Here is a 19,578-nt window from a genome sequence, read left to right on the forward strand (position 1 = left end):
TGTGTGTGTCTGTGTCTCGAATCGTCATAGCAACCGTGTAAAAGGACTCGAGGTCACTGAGAGGAAAAAAATATATTAAAGAAAGAACGAAAAGGAGCAGCGACACTCAAACTGGACACGCTGACAGGAAGGAAGTACAATCACAAATTTAGTTTTTACCTGTGTGTGTGTGTGTGTGTCTGTGTGTTGTGTCTGTGTTGTGTGTGTGTGTGTGTGTGTGTGAACAGCTTCAACACTCACCTGTGCTGACCGGATGAAACTCTGATATAAGATGCTGAAACTGAAGTTTTGCTTAAACAACCGTGCGGTGTTTAAACGCTACGACTCGCTTCACAAGTAGAAACCAAAGAATTTAAAGATGGCGGACTCTGAATATCGTCACGGTAATTTGACAGTTTGCACACTTGAAGAAAAGTTACGTTAGAGGAGTGAATCTGACAAAGGAAGGCTTTAATAAAATATAAATCTGCGGTGAGGAATTAAAGACGACCTCAGCGAGTTCTCCTCAAATCATCAGCTAATCTTTTCTGCACGGCCACAAATGTTTTCACCAGCGACGTCTGCCCCACAGGTGTCACTGTTAAAGGAACAGTTCACCCAAAACTATCATCCTCTCCTCCTCCTGATGAGGTAAAGTCCTGGACAGGAGGACTTTACCTCATCAGGAGGAGGAGAGGATGAATGGATATCACAAATTTGTGCGAACCTTTCCTTTGAAGACGCCTCTCTGTGTGTAAAAGACGACCCGCCTCGGCACAGCCTCGAACCCGACAGGTGAGTGTTGATGCACCTGTGTCTCTGCTCTGTGGATCTGAGCTCTGATTGGTCAGTTTTTTGGTCAGCAGGTTTCTGCACAAAACAGCAACACGGTTGTGAAGAGCTACATCCTCCAGAGACGACTGATGATAACTGTACAGCTGCTCTGCTACTGAGTGTGTGTGTGTGTGTGTGTGTGTGTGTGTGAGTGTGTGTGTGTGTGTGTGTGTGTGTTGTGTGTGTCTGTGGTCTCCTTCTATACAAACACCAGGTTCAGTATTCAAACAGTAAAACCTCAGAGCGCTGGTGAACGCAGCCTGTCTCTGTGAGTCCTCCTCGCTTGGCACGGAGCGTTGTGATTGGCCGAGGCAAGAGGCGGAGGACCGAGCGCGACGCCCTCAGGATGGTGTCCGTTTGGCAGGCACTTCCTGTTTGTCCTGCGAACACGTCAGCTGGTTTCATCCCAAAGGTTTGATGAGATCCACTGAGCCCAAGTGGCTTTTAATGAGCCAACGAGTCAGAATGGTTCCTTCCACCCACCCCTGCTCACAGGCCGCTTTGGGCTGATCCAGTTCGCTGAGGGTTTATAACCACGGCCTTTGACCCCTCTGATGACGCTCCGCTCAGTCCTGCCCGCCCAGTAAGTCTGTCGGCGGCCGCGTCGGTGTCTTGGGCGGAGGCATCGGTCGTGGCGGGGGCATCGGTTTGGTGTTGGCGGGCCGTGGACTCCCCGCCCCCCCGCCGCCTCCTCCGTCACTGTCGGCTCTGTCTGCTGGGATCGGAGGAGGAGGCGGCGGGAGGCGTGGCAGCGACATGGAGCCGTGGTGGTAATGCAGGTGGTGGAGGTTGTGGCGGTGGTGGGGGTGACCCGGCGTCGGCCCGGAGGCGGGGACTCGGGAGCAGGAGGAGGCGGAGGAGGAGGAGGAGGGGGGAGGAGGCGGAGGAGGCGTGAGAGCGTTCGGCCGCAGACTCTGAATCCGCCGACACTCCTGACAGATCCGGACGTGGCTGCAGCCCTGCAGGAAGCTGCGCGGCGGCGCCGAAGGAGCCACCAGAGCCGACGCCGGAGGAGGAGGCGGCGTGCCGGTGGAGGTGCTGTGGCCCAGCGCGTCCTCCAGGAGCCTCTGAGGCCCCGGGCCCAGATCAGGGCCTCCTCCCATTCCTCCTCCCATTCCTCCTCCCATCCCTCCTCCCATTCCCTCCTCCCATCCCTCCTCCCATCCCTCCTCCCATTCCTCCTCCCATCCCTCCTCCCATCCCTCCCCCGTGACCTGCCAGCCCGCCCGTCAGTGGGCCGGTGCCGCTGTACAGTTTACCGTTACTGAGACGCATTTCGCGGACCAGACGGATTGGACGAGGGGCGGCGAGGGCGAGGCGGGACGGGTGACGCAGGACTCCGCCTCCAGCGCTGCTCAGAGGCCGGCGGCGCCGAGAGCGAGAACTCTTCTTACAGGAGACGGCGTTACGAAACTCTGTCAGCATCTCCTGACAGACAGACACCTGAGAGAGAGACGGAGAGAGAGACGGAGAGAGAGACAAAAAGAGAGAGAAGGAGAGAGAGAGACTAATATTGTTAAAGATAAAAAATCCTTTGAATTGAAAGATGGAAACCAGAATTAATGAATATTTTTGTTCATGTCTGTCTTTGTTTTTGTGTGCTCACTTGTAAAACACACACACAGCTACACACAGACACACACACGTCTACACACAGACACACACACGTCTGTACTGTTGTTACCTAAATTTCTTCTTCGTCTTTGTTGTAAATCATGTTGTAAACACAGGAAGTGTCGACATGAAGACGTCGTGTCTCTTTATAAACTCTTCTGGAGTCACTTTAACTTCTATTTTGATGTTTTTAGGAGGACAAATTGTTTCTTTCTTACTTATAAATAAAATATATATACATGATTTTTGGTTGAAATCTATATTCAGTGATATAACGGCGACCTCTTGTGGTTATTTAACATAAATCAGTATATTCATGTTTAAAGTCGGTCATGATCAGATGTTCACAACAATCATCTCGTCAATCACGTTTTGGTTTCCTGGCGATCAATATTGTGATCAGATCTGTCTCCTGTGTGAACAACCAGAGAACTGGAGGAGAATAAAACGTTTTGTCAGGATAATATTTACAAGTTCATTAATTTCTTTTTTCATATGTGAATTCACGGGACAAAGACATTCGTTAATGTTGTTTTTTCTTTTATGTGTGAAACAGAATTTTATCCTTTAACCACTAAAACCATAAACTGTGATCCAACATGTCGACTTGTGGTCAAAATAAGTTTTACAAATACAACGAAAGAAAAGAAAAATGAATAAATAATAATTTCTCCTGTCAAAACTGTTTTTCCAGCCGGTTTCACACATTAAAACAAACTGTCTGCTCATTTTATTAAAATTTTTTTTTTTTTCGATAAATTTTTTTTTTTTCCACCTGAATTTTTTCACTTAGTTTCAAATAATAATAAAAAATCTCAAAATCCAAAACAGAATGTGATTATTTTGTGTGTGTGTGTGTGTGTCCTGTAAAGAAACGAGCGAGCAGAAAGTGAAATAAACGACAGATAAATGAAAGTCTGTCTGCAGAGACGACTGACTCTCAGCTTCCTGCTCAGTTTGAATCATTTCAGCTTTTTTTCTTTTTTAAAGGTTGATTTTGTGATAAATGTCCAGAATTTAAAGGTCGCACAAAACTGTAGAGCAGCTTACAGCTAACTGCTGCTCACTACACACTCTGTTGTAGCTTTCTTTAGTTCAGCTTGTATCTCCAGAAGCTCTTTCTGTTTCTCTGGTGATCTGAACTGTTTTCTGTGTTTACGACTTCAAAACAGGTGAAAAAAAAAAGTCTTGCCAGGATGATCTTTATAAAGACACGGAAAAACTGAAGAAAACTATAAAATCCTGAAAATGTTGTTTTAATCTTCACCACAGCTTTAGACAATAAAAAGATCAAAAACCGGCACCTTATCGTGGTGGAGGGGTTTGAGCACCCGAATGATCCTAGGAGCTATGTTGTCCGGGGCTTAATGCCCCTGGTAGGGTCTCCCAAGGCAAACAGGTCCTAGGTGACAGGTCAGACTAAGATTGGTTCAAAAGCCCCTAATGACAGACAGAACACCGAGGACATTTAAGTCGCCCGGATGGGCGTCACCGGGGCCCTACCCTGGAGCCAGGCCTGGGGTTGGGGCTCGCAGGCGAGCGCCTGGTGGCCGGGTCTTTGCCCACAGGACCCGGCCGGGCGCAGCCCAAAGGAGCGATGTGGGGCCGCCCTCCAGTGGGCTCACCACTCGCAGGAGGGTTCAGAAGGGGCCGGTGCAATGTGATTTGGGTGGCAGTCGTGGGCGGGGACCCCGGCGACCCAATCCCCGGACGGTGAATCTAGCCATGGGGACATGGAATGTCACCTCACTGGGGGGGGGAAAGAGCCTGAGCTGGTGCAGGAGGTTGAGCGGTACCGGCTAGAAATAGTCGGGCTCACCTCCACGCACAGCCTGGGCTCTAGAACCCAACTCCTTGAGAGAGGCTGGACTCTCTTCTACTCTGGAGTTGCCCGCGGTGAGAGGCGGCGAGCTGGTGTGGGCTTGCTTATAGCTCCTCAGCTCAGCCGCCATGTGTTGGAGTTTGCCCCAGTGAACGAGAGGGTTGCTTCCCTGCGCCTGCGGGTCGGGGGTAGGACTCTCACTGTTGTCTCGGCTTATGGGCCGAACAGCAGTGCAGAGTACCCGGCCTTCTTGGAGTCCCTGGGAGGGGTACTGGAGAGTGCTCCAACCGGGAACTCCGTCGTTCTACTGGGGGACTTCAACGCCCACATGGGCAGCGACAGTGTTACCTGGAGGGGTGTGATTGGGAGGAACGGCCTCCCCGATCTGAACCTGAGTGGTGTTTTGTTACTGGACTTCTGTGCTAGTCACAGTTTGTCCATAACAAACACCATGTTCAAGCAAAAGGGTGTCCATATGTGCACGTGGCACCAGGACACCCTAGGCCGGAGGTCAATGACCGACTTTGTGGTCGTGTCATCTGACCTCCAGCCGTATGTCTTGGACACTCGGATGAAGAGAGGGGCTGAGCTGTCAACTGATCACCACCTGGTGGTGAGTCGGATCTGCTGGCAGGGGAGGAAGCTGGACAGACCTGGCAGACCCAAACGTATTGTGAGGGTCTGCTGAGAACGTCTGGTGGAACCCTCTGTCAGGGAGATCTTTAACTCCCACCTCTGAGAGAGCTTTGACCAGATCCCGAGGGAGGCTGGGGACATTGAGTCCGAATGGACCATGTTCTCCACTTCCATTGTTGACGCGGCTGTCCGGAGCTGTGGCCGTAAGGTCTCCAGTGCCTGTTGTGGCGGCAAACCCCGAACCTGGTGGTGGACCCCGGAAGTAAGGGATGCTGTCAAGCTGAAGAAGGAGTCCTATCAAGCCTGGTTGGCCCGGGGGACTCCTGAGGCAGCTGACGGGTACCGGCAGGCCAAGCGTGCGGCAGCACGGGCAGTCGTGGCAGCAAAAACTCGAAGAAATTCTGGCAAACCATCCGCCGCCTCAGGAGGGGGAAGCAGTCCTCCACCAACACTGTTTACAGTGGAGGTGGGGGGCTGTTGACCTTGACTGGGGACATCGTTGGGCGGTGGAAGGAATACTTCGAGAATCTCCTCAATCCCACTGACACGCCTTCCATAGAGGAAGCAGAGGCTGGGGACTCAGAGGTTGACCCATTCATCACCCAAGCCGAAGTCACTGAGGTGGTCCGGAAGCTCCTCAGTGGCAAAGCACCGGGGGTGGATGAGATCCGCCCTGAGTACCTCAAGTCTCTGGATGTTGTGGGGCTGTCTTGGTGGACACGTCTCTGCAGCATTGTGTGGCAGTCGGGGACAGTACCTCTGGACTGGCAGACCGGGGTGGTGGTCCCCCTATTCAAAAAGGGGGACCGGAGGGTGTGTTCCAACTATCGGGGATCACACTCCTCAGCCTCCCTGGGAAAGTCTATTCCAGGGTACTGGAGAGGAGAATTCGGCCGATAGTCGAACCTCGGATTCAGGAGGAACAATGCGATTTTCGTCCAGGCCGCGGAACACTGGACCAGCTCTATACCCTCCGCAGGGTGCTTGAGGGTTCATGGGAGTTTGCCCAACCAGTCCACATGTGTTTTTTGGACTTGGAGAAAGCATTCGACCGTGTCCCTCGTGGCATTCTGTGGGAGGTGCTCCAGGCGTACGGGGTCGAAGGCCCTCTGTTAAGGGCTGTACGGTCCTTGTACGACCGGAGCAGGAGCTTGGTTCGCATTGCCTGCAGTAAGTCATACCTGTTCCCAGTGCATGTTGCACTCCGGCAGGGCTGCCCTTTGTCACCGGTTCTGTTCATTATTTTTATGGACAGAATTTCTAGGCGCAGCCAGGAGCCGGAGGGGGTCTGGTTCAGGAGCCACTTGATTTCATCTCTGCTTTTCGCGGATGACGTGGTCTTGTTGGCTCCTTCGGGCCAGAACCTCCAGCATGTCCTGGGGCGGTTTGCAGCTGAGTGTGAAGCGGCTGGGATGAGAATCAGCACCTCCAAATCCGAGGCCATGGTTCTCGACCAGAAAAAGGTGGCTTGCTCCCTCCGGGTTGGGGGAGAGTGCCTGCCTCAAGTGGAGGAGTTTAAGTATCTTGGGGTCTTGTTCACGAGTGAGGGAAGGATGGAACGGGAGATTGACAGGCGGATCGGTGCAGCGGCCGCAGTAATGTGGTCGTTGTATTGGTCTGTCGTGGTGAAGAGAGAGCTGAGTCGAAAGGCGAAGCTCTCGATTTACCGGTCAATCTACGTTCCTACCCTCACTTATGGCCATGAACTTTGGGTCATGACCGAAAGAATAAGATCCTTGATACAAGCGGCTGAAATGAGTTTTCCCCGCAGGGTTGCAGGGCGCTCCCTTAGAGGTGGGGTGAGAAGCTCTGTTACCCAGGAGGAGCTCGGAGTAGAGCCGCTGCTCCTCCACATCGAGAGGAGCCAGCTTTTTTTCACACAGCTGTAGATGAAGAAAGAAAAAAAGTAAAAAGTAAAAGAAAATCCTGAAAATTATATAACAAATGAAAATGTTTTTCAAACTTTCGGACACCAAATTTCTTTCTTTTTCTTTAAAAAAAAAAAAAAAAAAAAAATCCTTTAAGTTTTTTCTCGCTCAGTTTCAGACGTGGAAAAGATTCTCTTGAATGTTCTCACAGCTGAAACAATAAAACTAGAACGTCTCCTGTTCTCAGGTCACAAACACAGAAGAGAAAACACTGTTTGGATCAAACAGTTTGGCCCCTCATGGCTTCCGTACTTCTTCCATATTAGTTTGGTAAAGGAGAGAAACTTGAATTCAGACAGTGTACGGTTGTATTTGTTCTGTTTAGTGAAGACAGCAGGTGTATAAATATAAATATATAAATACATAAATATATAAATATATAAATATATAAATATCTGTAAACTCCTCTACAAGTTGTGACTTTAAAGAAAGTTAAAGACAAACGGACACATTAAATCAGGCTTGAATGTCGAAGTGTCATAATCATTTCCAGTGACATCACACACACACACACACACACACACACACACACACACACACACACAGGCGGATGACCTACTGAGGTGTCTGGGCTGAGGTTGAGGCCGGGGGCGGGGCAGGAGGAGGAGGACGAGAGAGGAAGAGGAGGGTGATGATGATGAAGGTTTACCTCGTCCGTCTCGGCGCTGCGGCGCGTCGACCACACGAACTCCATGATGGCCACGAAGACAGCGATGATGAGGCCGCAGATCAGCACCACGAAGATGCCGCCGATGTTCTCCATGCCGAGACCTGCAACACACACACACACACACACACACACACACACACACACACACACTCTGTCTATGAGATGAAGGAAGCTGTTAGACGACGACAGAGCAGCTGATCGATACTCAGACGGGACTCTCTCTCTGTAACGATCGGCCCGACCCGAGTCGGTGAACAGAAGCTGCCGCGTCTCGTTACAGAGAGGAAACAACGGAACCATAACAGAACCACACGTCTGCGGGTCGGAACGGGAAACGATGACGGAAGAAAAGAAAAGAAATCCGACACAATCGATTCAGAGATGGAGAGAAAAGCAAGATGATGGATGGATAGAGAGACGGAGGTTCTGTTTTTATGTTTCACGTCTCATTTTAGAAAGAAAAGCCGTCAGGAGAACATGTTCTGATTGTGTTCTGATTGTGTTCAGCTCACAGCGCCGTGTCGACTCTGATGGTTGATTCAGTGTAGAAACATCTTAACAACCATCAGACTGACTGTTTGGACATGTTCTCATCCCCCAGAGTATGAACCCTGGTTGACTACTACTCTATTAATCATCTCAGCTTTAGTGATGACTGTCTGTGTTTGGTGAACAGTACCAGCGGCTGCCGGGTCACCCACCTTTGGCCCGGTGGTCCTCCTCTTTGGGACACTGGCCTCCCTCCCACCAGCGTCTCTTCAGGATCTCCAGCCGGTTGCTCTCCTGCAGCTGTAGGATCCCCAGAGTGATCTCGTCTCTGAACGGAGAGCCTGAGGAGGAAGACGGGCCCAGTCAGTACTCAGTCAGAACCGAGGTCAATATCAAACATGAGTTACGTGTGTGAGTTAATTCGTATCATTTCAGCGGCCTAGCTCTCCAGAGACGAGTGACGATGGATGCAGAAAGCGTCAGTCCGGCTCCTCACCTCTGCTGAGCTCACAGGCCCGGTGAGGTCGGTACCGCTCGGTGGGTTTTAAACTGAGAAATGTTAATGGAGCGGAGACGACGCAGCAGCTTCATCTTTTATACAAATCAAACACAGACTCATTTTCGACCTGAGCTCTGTGTTCTGCTGCTTTAACGACTCACATAAAAAGTCACGACCGACCCGCGAAGAACCCGAGAGACATTATTTTCAGAACCACTCAGCTCGTCTTGTTGACGGCGTTCCAGCTCCGTGACGACGTCTCAGCGTGTTTTATGTGTCATTAACATTTTGTCTGTAAATGATGAAGCTCCCGGCGTCACCTCGTCCTCACGCCGCCTCGTCCGTCTTCTTCCTTCTTCCATTAAAAAGTGACATCGCTCCTCGCGGAGTGACGGGCGGCAGGAAGTGTTCAAGGTAAAAGATTCATCGCCGACAGAACGACCACGCGTTCACTGTTCCACGCTGTGGAGTCGACGCACACGCTGAGATTTATCTGACAGCTCCCACTTCCTTTCTTCTCTTTGTTAAATAAAACTGATTCATGTCTTTCTCTGGAAACTCGTCCAACTTCAGGATGAAGAAATGAACTCTTCTGGTTCTGAGATCTTTTGGTACTGAATGATCCAAGACCGGGTACTGGTCCACAGCTCGGGAGAACCTGTTAGGAGGTGATTTGTGTTGTTCATTATCATTTTATATTTAACATTTAAATCAAAAAATTTATTTTATTTATGTAAAACGTCTGATCCATGTTGGAAGCAGAATGTTTTCTCGTCTCTGAATCTTTTACTCTCGATTCAGGATGTTTATTTTCCTTTAAACACTTTATCGTCTTTACACAACACGTACTTTTTGTTACAATTTCGCTGTTTTCCTACTTTTTTCAACATAAGAAAACACAAAAAAAGTGCAAAAAATCTTCTTTGTCAAATTTCTCAAATCCAAATTCTGACCACAGAGGAGGATTTCTGCTGAGGTCAGACAGGAAGGAGTTTAATTAATTCATATTCAATTTAAATTTGGAACGTTGTATAAATAAATATCTGAAAAGTTCGTCTTTTAACTGTGCGACAGATTTCATAGCGTCGTCGGTCTGGAGTTAATGAGCTCGTGTTCTGTCGACTTTGGACGCCTTCGTCTGAGAGGACACAGAATCATTTATAGATCTGATATCGGTGCTGAAGACGCTTTAGTCAAAACAAAATGTTCAGCGTGACTTCGGTCCGTTCTTCCATTTCTCGAGGTGAAAGTCTGCAGGATGTTTGTTCAGCACTGAGCGACGCGTCTGACAGATCCTGGATCTGTGACGGTTTGTGTTCAGCTGCAGTGTTTTTAATTTAAATCTCAGGCGCTTTCGTCGCCATCTGAGCTTTAACGAGCCCGACCAATTCATCAAAGGAAAATCAATAGGTATCATCTCCAGACAACACTTAGAGAGCAGGTGAGGAGACCTCTGTCATCACGCTGAGGATGAGAACCGCGTCAGGGAATCAGGGCGGTCGTGGTTAAAACATCTCACGTCCAGCGTCGGCGTGAAGAACACAGAAACCAAAACCACTTTCTGTTTAAAGCAGCTGGAAAGTCTCATTTTCTCATTTTGTGTCGGACGCTAATCGCTCACTGTCAGTCAGCACCATGAACACGGAGGCCAGGTGGACCGCTGCGACGCCGCTGCGACGCCGCTGCGACTTATTTTTCATCACTGAAGCGGCAGGTCGACTGACAGAAAACCTCTCATCTTTTTCTTTTTTTTCTGTCTCCGTCCTCCCGCTGTTCCCTCTCCTCTCCCCACATCTGTTCCTCTTCCTCTGTTAACTATGCTAATCTATGCACGAACACTTATCACCAGAAACGAGTCGGAGGCAGATGACGAGGCGAGGCGAGGCCACACTCCGGTGAAGGCCGACCGAAAGCCAAATTGGAATCAGGATGGATTTAATTTGCCAAGAACAGCAGCTGCACAAAGAATCTGACCTGGTTAACCGTCTGAAACATGGCCGACACACTGAAGGTAACACCGCCTCGATATATGACCGACAATATGTGATGTGACAGCCGACTGAACACAATTACACTTCGCTGGAATTAAGTAGAAACACAAAGACGGGCCGGTGCTGGAACCTGAAGACGTTCCTGCAGTTTTATAACACCGTCTGAACTGTTTTACGTGACGGTTCGATCTCCTGACAGGCCGGACGCTGTCAGAGCCGGACGAAGTACTCGGATACAAAAACTAGACTGTGAAGAGCTTAGCATCAAGACTGGGAACGGGGCCGGTGACCTGCTGTGGCAGCTGGAGCTCGAGTGTTGGAGCGCGTTGGCCACTAATCTCCGGCGGTTGGATGCCAGTCTTCTGCTGAACGAGCTCTCAGGAGTCACTCGACGTCTCTGAGAGCAGCTCAGCGAGACATCCGGCGCCGCGGCTGCACGCCGTCCACCGATCGGACGGTTCGATTACTAGATTCTCCAGCTGCACGTCGGAGGGTCCTTGGACAAAACTGAACCCCAAATTGCTTCCGATGGCGGATCCATCAGTGTGAGAGGCTCGTGTTTCTGACTCGTGACCTCCGAGCCTTTTTATATCGCTTCCTCTCTGACAGATCTTGCAAAATGTCGTCACATGTTGCAGAAATATTGCTGCACAGATTACAGTTTCGAGCTGGCTTTTTTTTTTATTCTTGGCGCGCTGAGTGACTGCAGAAAACATTAAAGATCTTTTCATAGGAACAGCGAGGAGGTGCAGCTGGTTACTGGAGCATCGATACAGAAACTGAGCATTAAATCAGTTCAAACATCCAGAAACAAGCTGCTGATGAGCGATGCTGCGGCGCTCGCTCACCCAGAGGCATGCCGATGCCGTATCCTTTGGTGTCCAGCAGGCCTCCGATCTGCGTCAGGTTGCAGTTGAGGCTGCGGTAGTACTCGTTCATGGTGCTCTCCATCAGGAAGGCGTACTTGGAGTTGAGGACTCGAGCGATTCCCTCCTCAGTGCTCTTCACGAACACGCTGGGCTGCTTGGAGTACATGTAGTTCCACATGCGCTGGTACGTCTGGTACCGCGAGTTCTGCCGGAGGAGGAGGAGAGCGGAACAATTCAAATTGATCTATTCTACAAAATATGGAAACAAATAAAATGGAAACAAACTCACCATGAAGAAGGTCATGGTGGAGCCTCCGTGGATCGTCCCGTACTGGATGTTGGTTTGGTCGGCCAGATCGTCCGGAGACTCGATGGGAACCTCCATCCTCTGCACGGTGAGGAACGCCGCCAGGTTGGCCGTGTAGGACGAGATGATGATGAGGGTGAACGCCCACCTGACAGCACCAGAGAAGAAGAAGAGGAGCTTTAAACTTTATTTACCCTGAGAAACTTTCCCTCGTCTCTCCCTCCCTCTCGCGGGTGGAGAGCAGGATGGAGACAGATGGAGAGCTCTGCAGGAAGCGTCGGGAGTTTTAGGTAAAAATCATCAACCTAAAGATGAACTCTGTCAGCAGCAGAGAGGAGCAGGACGCCTCCGCTGCACAGGAAATGAGACGGAAGTGATGAGCAAGGGAATTTAGACGAGAGGAGACACGGGGAGGGAGGGAGGGAGGAGGAGAGATTATACAGAGGTGAGGGATGAACACCTGTCTCCTCTCTGAAGAGACGCAGCGAGAGCTACTTCTTTTTTAATCCTCTCGTTCACGTCTTGATTTCATTCGGACTGACTCGTGTTCACAGTGAGAGCAGAAGTCAAACGACGGAGATATGTCGGGTCTAAGTAGACGTTAAATTGTTACAGCAGAACTTATTACAGAAAGTTTGTGCCGCCATCAGGTTTTTATGAGGCTGAAAGCTGTCAGAGAAAAAATGGCGGCAGCTCCTCCATCTGTCTGACAGCAGCACTGAGAGGGAGGAGAGGAGGAGGAGAGGAGAGGAGGAGGAGAGGAGAGGAGAGGAGGAGAGGAGGAGAGGAGAGGAGGAGGAGGGAGGAGGAGAGGAGAGGAGGAGAGGAGGAGCGGAGGGAGAGGAGAGGAGGAGAGGAGAGGAGGAGAGGAGGAGAGGAGGAGGAGAGGAGGAGGAGAGGAGAGGAGGAGAGGAGGAGAGGAGGAGAGGAGAGGAGGAGAGGAGAGGAGGAGAGGAGGAGAGGAGGAGGAGGAGGAGGAGGAGAGGAGGAGGAGAGGAGGAGAGGAGGAGAGGAGGAGGAGAGGAGGAGGAGAGGGAGGAGGAGGAGGAGGAGGAGAGGAGGAGAGGAGGAGAGGAGGAGAGGAGAGGAGAGGAGAGGAGGAGAGGAGGAGGAGGAGGAGGAGAGGAGGAGGAGAGGAGAGGAGGAGAGGAGGAGAGGAGGAGAGGAGAGGAGGAGAGGAGAGGAGGAGAGGAGGAGAGGAGGAGGAGAGGAGGAGGAGAGGAGAGGAGGAGAGGAGGAGCGGAGGAGAGGAGAGGAGGAGAGGAGAGGAGAGGAGGAGGAGAGGAGGAGAGGAGGAGGAGGAGAGGAGAGGAGAGGAGAGGAGGAGGAGGAGGAGAGGAGGAGAGGAGGAGGAGAGGAGGAGGCCACGACGTCTGTGAGCCAATCACATCGTTGCTGTCAAACTCTGAACGAGGTCCTTCGTCTCTCAGCTGTCAGTTGAGTTCTCTCACACATCCAGAACCTCGGGGGTCCACGAGGACCTGATCTCCTCTGTTAATTCTGAAAGACTCCTCTCACAGTCCTCCTCTCTCTTAATGTCTCCAACCAGAAACCTAAAAAGACTCAGAGTGGAGAGGAAGGGTGATGAAGACGAGTGTGATGAGTTCGTACCAGACTCCGCTGACGCAGCGTGTGGACAGAGCCCGGGGCATGATCTCTGAGCCCTGCTGCATGAAGCCGCCCACCGGGAACCACAGACTGTTGCCCAGCGTGTACTGGTTCTCCAGAACATCCCGCCGCTCCCGCAGACACGGGTGAGGGTTGTACCACTCGTACGGACTGAGCCTGCAAACACAGAGTCAGAAGAGTCCGCTCAGAATCACAATCAGACACTCGCTCTCTCTCTAGTTTATCCTGCTTTTACAGAGACGTGAACGACGATATCACACTCTTCACTTTACAAGATTAAAACACAACCTTTACCTTCAGGTTCAATATGTTCAACACACACACACACACACACACACACACACACACACACACACACACACACAGAGGCAGGTGTGTTACCTGGCGGCGAGGAAGAGGACGCAGCTGACGGCGAGGTAGGCCAACAGCATGAAGAGCCAGACAGCCGGAGAGAACGGATCCAGGAAGGAGAAGTAACCCGGTTTACGACCCTGAAACACACCAGAACCAGAACCAGAACGTCCTCCTGTTAAAACACTTTCTATTAGTTTGTCTCAGTGAACACAAGCTGGTCACTCTGATGAAGCCAGAACAGATCATTAAATCATTCTTGAAAAATCAGTCTAGTGCAGAAACAAAGTCACACAATGATGGATCCAGATTTAATAACAATATCACAGAACATCAACACTTATCACGTGTTTATGACCTCATCAGTCCCCCTGCCTGAGAGTTAACTCAATATATCAGTTTATTTCCTTATTTACACTCATGTTGTGAATATTAAAACACTCAAAAACACGTGCTGACGCAGAAAAACAGCAACTTCAAAGAAAAACCATATAAAACTACGTAAATGTGCATAATTTCCAAGAGTAGGGCTTTAAAAACATTAGTTCACATCTGCTTTGTTTACATCCAGTTTTACAGCTGAAATCTTCACTGGAGCTGCTTCTGAGCTGAGTGCACGAGCTCGACCGCACGTCCAGGGAGTAAATAACATCTCTTATTTCAGTTTGGATCTCAGGGGTTCTGGAGACTCGACCTAGAAATGTTTTGTGGACTACGAAGCTTCAGCAGACTTTCCAGGAGATGATAACTGGACTTTTGTTTCAGGGTGAACTGCTCCTTTATCCTTCATCCAGTTAACAGCGAGGATGATGATGATGTCACTCATTAACGTTCAGGCTGCGTGTTTGTTGACACATCAAACTTTAAATTCAAGTTGAACACAGTGAAGTTCTGACGCCTCCGGCTGGCAGAACCGGGCTGTGATCACGACCATCTGTTGGTCCGAGTCCAAAACACAACTTCTGACTGACAGACGATCATTATAGGAAACATCTCTGAGAATCGTTCCTGTGAACTCAGTCAGCAAACAGCAGCGTCTCAAGTCTTAACGACCATCAGCGGTCGTTTCATCTCCTCCCTCGACTGCAGAACCGGCCAGGAACTCCCAGATTGGACCCAATGAGAGCCGATGACTAAAGCTCTAATGGAGGCAATCAGCTCCGGTTCTGCTGTTGGTCCATTTGGGCTCATTTAAAAAGAAAAACACCATGTGAAGCCGGGCCAACGGCTGGATCTGTGGATCTGCTCTGGACCACAGAGTCGGACTCAGACAGGTCCGGTACCGGTACCGGTCCGGCCCGTCACCTGTGTGTGTTTCATGTGTTTCAGGTTGAAGCTGCTTTGTGTGACGCTGAATTCTGCTGATGACTTCTGTGTAGAAGCTGCCGTGATAAAATATGTCGATAAAAGTAATAAAAGAACGAAAACAATTTCATTTAGAGTTCAGCTTCGTCATCGTTCAGTCAAAAGAGGATTAACGATTTATTTTGTTGTTGAAATTTGTTGTTTTTAATCAATAATTTGTCTTTTCTGCACCTTTATAGTAAGTTGGCTGAACACGCGGCTCCTCCTGCCAACACTTTGTACTTCAGTTGAATTCTTAACACATTTTCTCAGAACATCCCTGAATGTAATTTGATTTTGTAGCTTTTAAACTGGGAGATATAAAAGCAGGTACAAACACGGAGATTCTTCATGTTCGCTGCGACACATTCATTTGTTTCTCCGCCTGCACAAAGTGAACAAACATCACAAAGTTTAAAGTAAATTCAACAACAGAAACTTTACTTCCTCCGACACCAAGATGTATTTCCTGAGTTAGTTTCGGACTTTTCTCTCTCGGCAGGAAGTGATGTCACTGTTACTGTCGCACCTGATGAGTAACAGACGCAGGTCGGACAGACTCGATCTGCAGAGCTTGTTGTCACCTGATGGTATCAGAGAGGTGAGGTCACTGCAGCAGGTGTGTGTCAGGTGAAGGTGTCCATCATCCGGACTCACAGCACGCTCTTTGAAAGAACTACGTTAAGAAACTTCTTCCTCTAAAAATACACACCAACTTTTTTGGAGGGGAAGTTTGAAGACACATAAAACTAATTTAGATTTTAAATCTCATTGGCTACATGATGCATCAATCATCATGCAGCTGGTGTTTTAGTGGTTCTGGAGAGACGATTTGTCTACACGGTCGCCTGTTGGCTGTTGTAGACATTTTAGAACTTCACATCTGCTTTGTTTACATCCAGTTTTACAGCTGAAATCTTCACTGGAGCTGCTTCTGAACTGAGTGCACACGCTCGACCGCATGTTCAGGAGTAAATAACATCTCTGATATCAGTTTGGATCTCAGGGGTTCTGGAGACTCGACCCAGAAATGTTTTGTGGACCACGAAACTTCAGCTGACTTCCCATCAACACGGAGAGCGAGGAGATGATGACTGAACTTCTATTTCAGGGTGAACTGCTCCTTTATCCTTCAGCTCTGTGTGGGTTTGGTGACATTAGTGCTGCCAGGACGATGTTGAGTAACAATTAACCAAAAAATTACGTAACTTTGGATTTGGAAAACCCGCCGAGGCACCGTGAGAACATGCAGACACAGAAAGCCGGTCTGGAAGTGTCACAGCTGCGTTCTGATGTCAGAAATCTGTTGACAGATGACGCCTCGCCTCATCGATCAACACTGTTATTGATCCTCTCTGTCTGTTATCTGTTACCAGCCTGTGTTTGCTGCAGAAGAGACATCTGTTTGGTTTCTCTGAACTCCAGCGATGTCACTTCCTCTCCCGCGGACCGCAGCTGGTATCTCCTCGCCGATGATGTCAGAGCGGCTCGTACTGGCGGTGATAAACTGTCGTGCCTCAGACGGAGTGAACGCAGACTGATAATATATTGAGCACTAATGAATTGGGAGCAGCAGCGGACATAAATTTACACTGTTCAGCACCAGGGGGCAAGAACACTGATAAACACGATGGCACTTCACTAATGTGTGTGCACAAGTCAACAGCTTGAGCAATTAAAAAGATTACCATCTTACAGTGTGCTGCGAGCTGTTTAGAGAGATGCTGCGAGAGTGTGTGTCTGTGTGTGTCTGTGTGTGTGATCATAATGTGTATAAAGCTCTTTACACTGGCAGACATGATTGTTTTGTTTGGGTAGTTTCTTTGGGAGTCACACAGAAGTTGTCAGATTGAATCTGTTGGTTTGTGAGATGCGTTCAGGAGCTTTGTTCACAGTCAGATGTGTGTGTGTGTGTGTGTGTGTGTATGTGTGGGTGTGTGTGTGGGTGGGTGGGTGTGTGTGTGTGTGTGTGTGTGTGTGTGTGTGTTTTGTTGTTAATCATTCAATTTCATCAATATCATCAAATTGGCTGAACCCCAAAGTCATGAAGAAAGTACAGCAGCACAGAAATCTCTCAGTTACAATAACCCAAACTGTGTCTGGTGACGAGATATGAATATTTATCCATTATATTGTAAATCTAATCATCTCTATTGATCCGAAATGGGCCGTTTCTGGTGCTGTGAGTCCGATGATAATCAAAACGAGGATGCCAACACTTTGAAACACAGTATTTCTACTCTGTATTGTTACTGTAACCTCAGTCAGCTGCAGAGGGCAAAAATAATATTCATAATTATGTTTTCAATCGTGTATGATCACCTGAAACTAACAAGCGTCTTGTCATCACCGCAGAATGAATGTTTTCATGTTCGCAGCAGGACGATGAAGACGAGACGAGACGAGACGAGACGAGACGAGACGAGACGCGACGAGGGATGTTCAGTTGGTTTCATTCTGTCGCATCACCATGAAAATATTCAGCACTGAAAAAACACTTTAATCTCGTGTTAACTACGAGGTGCAACCCGTCAGAAATCCTTCATCTAGTAATGTGATGAACTGAGCACAGAGTGTGAACTTCACTCTCTGATTGAGGTGGAACTGCATCGTATTTGAATGGATAAATGTTTTGTGTTTGTGGTCCGGCTGCTCCGTCTGAACCTGTGAGATTAACGTGTTTCCTGATGAGACGTTGAGTTCATGCCGCTGTTTGACGACCGACTGTCGAGGACTTTGAATATCACTTTTCCCAGAGCTGGGTGGGTTTGACCATGGTCCTCTGTGCGTGTGTGTGTGTGTGCACCTTCACCATGCTCTGTTAGTCAGTCTATCTACTGTGTATAATGGTCACCAGCAGCCTCCTGTTTACTGGAGTGGATTTATGATGCGTCGGCTCGCAGCGCTTCAGGAGGCCGTCGTCCTGATGGAGGCGAGCGGACGCCGGCTGCTCGTCAGCTCTGCAGTGTGACGGAGTAAATCACCGCTGCGGTCGTTACCGTGAGTAAAGACGAGCGGCCGGTCCACTCCATCCTTAACTAAACACTTAAAGAGAATGAAGTTGTGATGCCGCCGCCGCCGCTGCCTCGGTGTGCACACATTAAACAGCTGACTGATCACTGAGTCAATACGCTGAGGCGCTAACAGTGGACTGGATCAAACATGGAGGACAGCTGCTGGAGGTGAATACTGATGAGCTGCAGATGTACAGTGTCTGCAGGCAGAGACACTGCAGCAGCAGCGTCAGTCTGAGGAGACGCATCATTATGCTTTAACCGCCAATAAATGTGTTTTATTAACCTTTATTAGCACAACAAGCTTCTGCTGTCGGCCACGTTTAAGGGCTGGAAGCAGTGGAAGCTGCTCGGCGTGTCGGCTGTAAACTCGTCACGTACGCAGAGCGCTCACACAGCCGATGTGCAGCAGAGCACTGTGTAACCTGCAGTGCTCGTACGGCGAGAGGTTGTGTGAGTCAGAGGCACAACAACAAGGTGAGCGTTTGTTTTCTGGGTTTGTGTTGTCAGTTGTTGGAGGCAGAAGCATCGTGAGCGCTGAACTCTGCACTCAGTTTGTGTAACATGAGTCAGAAACATCTGCAGACTGTAGTAACCACACCAGCTGCTCGTTACAGGAGATGGATCTCGCTCATTTCAGGTTCAGAATCATATTTTGGGGTTCCTGTCTCTTTAAGGCTCCTCCTCCTGAACACCTAGTCTGCTCTGATTGGTCAGTTCACACACGTCTGAGCCGGCAACTGCAGGATAACAGCCCGACCTGCTGCTCCTCCTCAGTCTGATTTCTCTGTTTCTGACTCGCAGCAGGAGTCCATGAAAAGAACACATGAATGTATAAAGTGGACTGAGTGTCGGCCCGCGGGACGAGGCGAGCTGCACACACACTCTTGCAGTGTTTTTGTTTTGGATTTCATCAGATTCTCAGGTCCGTCACGTCTTTGTGTTCTCGCACACGCCACTTTTATCGAGAATCCACTAAAACTGAACTTTTATACCAAAACACAAAGAAGGTGAAGAAAAATCTGGAAGCAGACGTGAGGATTGTTTCTGTTTCGTCTGTCGGCCCGTTCTCAGTTTGTTCACCTATATTTCCTGACCGGGCCTCGGTCTGACTCACAGCAGCATCCAGTCCATGTTTGTAATTCCAGTCATGGAGGCAGAGTCAGCGATCCTCCCTCAGAGGCTGAAAAACTCATATTTTTGGAGCAGCAGCTTGTGTCACCTTCCCCCCGACTGACTCATATCCTCGCTCCTCTCCAGAAGCAGAAACATGCCCTCTATCTGTGTCCTCAGCGCCTCTTTCATCTCTCTCCCCTCGCCTGATCTCTCCGGTCGCAGGAATAGTTGCCGTGGCTTCGTCCTGAGCTCTCAGTTTGACTGCGTGACCCGAGCCGAGTCGGGGACGGCCGTCGCCTCCGGCAGCAGAACTCCTGCTGAGACGGCTGCAGCGTTTTCTCTCTGAATACATCAAATCATCGGCCAGAGGGACGGAGAGAGAGAGAGAGACGGGAAATGTCAACAGGTGCAAACGCTCTGTTGTTCAATTTGTAAAAGTTTGTGTCGGCTCTGCAGGCAGACGTGAGGAATAAATGGAGCTTTTAT

General features: G+C 49.4%; 1 protein-coding gene across 1 annotated transcript in view; it reads right to left on the reverse strand.

Annotated features, from left to right (window-relative positions):
* The window catches only part of LOC115577702 (glutamate receptor ionotropic, kainate 5-like), a 44,169-nt gene continuing 24,591 nt past the window's right edge, over positions 1-19,578 (reverse strand). Inside the window, 8 exon segments of the mRNA XM_030410608.1 lie at positions 1-1,922; positions 1,924-2,256; positions 7,373-7,584; positions 8,185-8,313; positions 11,311-11,536; positions 11,621-11,786; positions 13,250-13,423; positions 13,649-13,758. Of these exon segments, the coding sequence (XP_030266468.1) occupies positions 1,380-1,922; positions 1,924-2,256; positions 7,373-7,584; positions 8,185-8,313; positions 11,311-11,536; positions 11,621-11,786; positions 13,250-13,423; positions 13,649-13,758 (1,893 nt within the window). The 3' untranslated portion in view covers positions 1-1,379.

Source organism: Sparus aurata, unplaced genomic scaffold (assembly GCF_900880675.1).
Source record: "Sparus aurata unplaced genomic scaffold, fSpaAur1.1, whole genome shotgun sequence".
Taxonomy (NCBI): domain Eukaryota; kingdom Metazoa; phylum Chordata; class Actinopteri; order Spariformes; family Sparidae; genus Sparus; species Sparus aurata.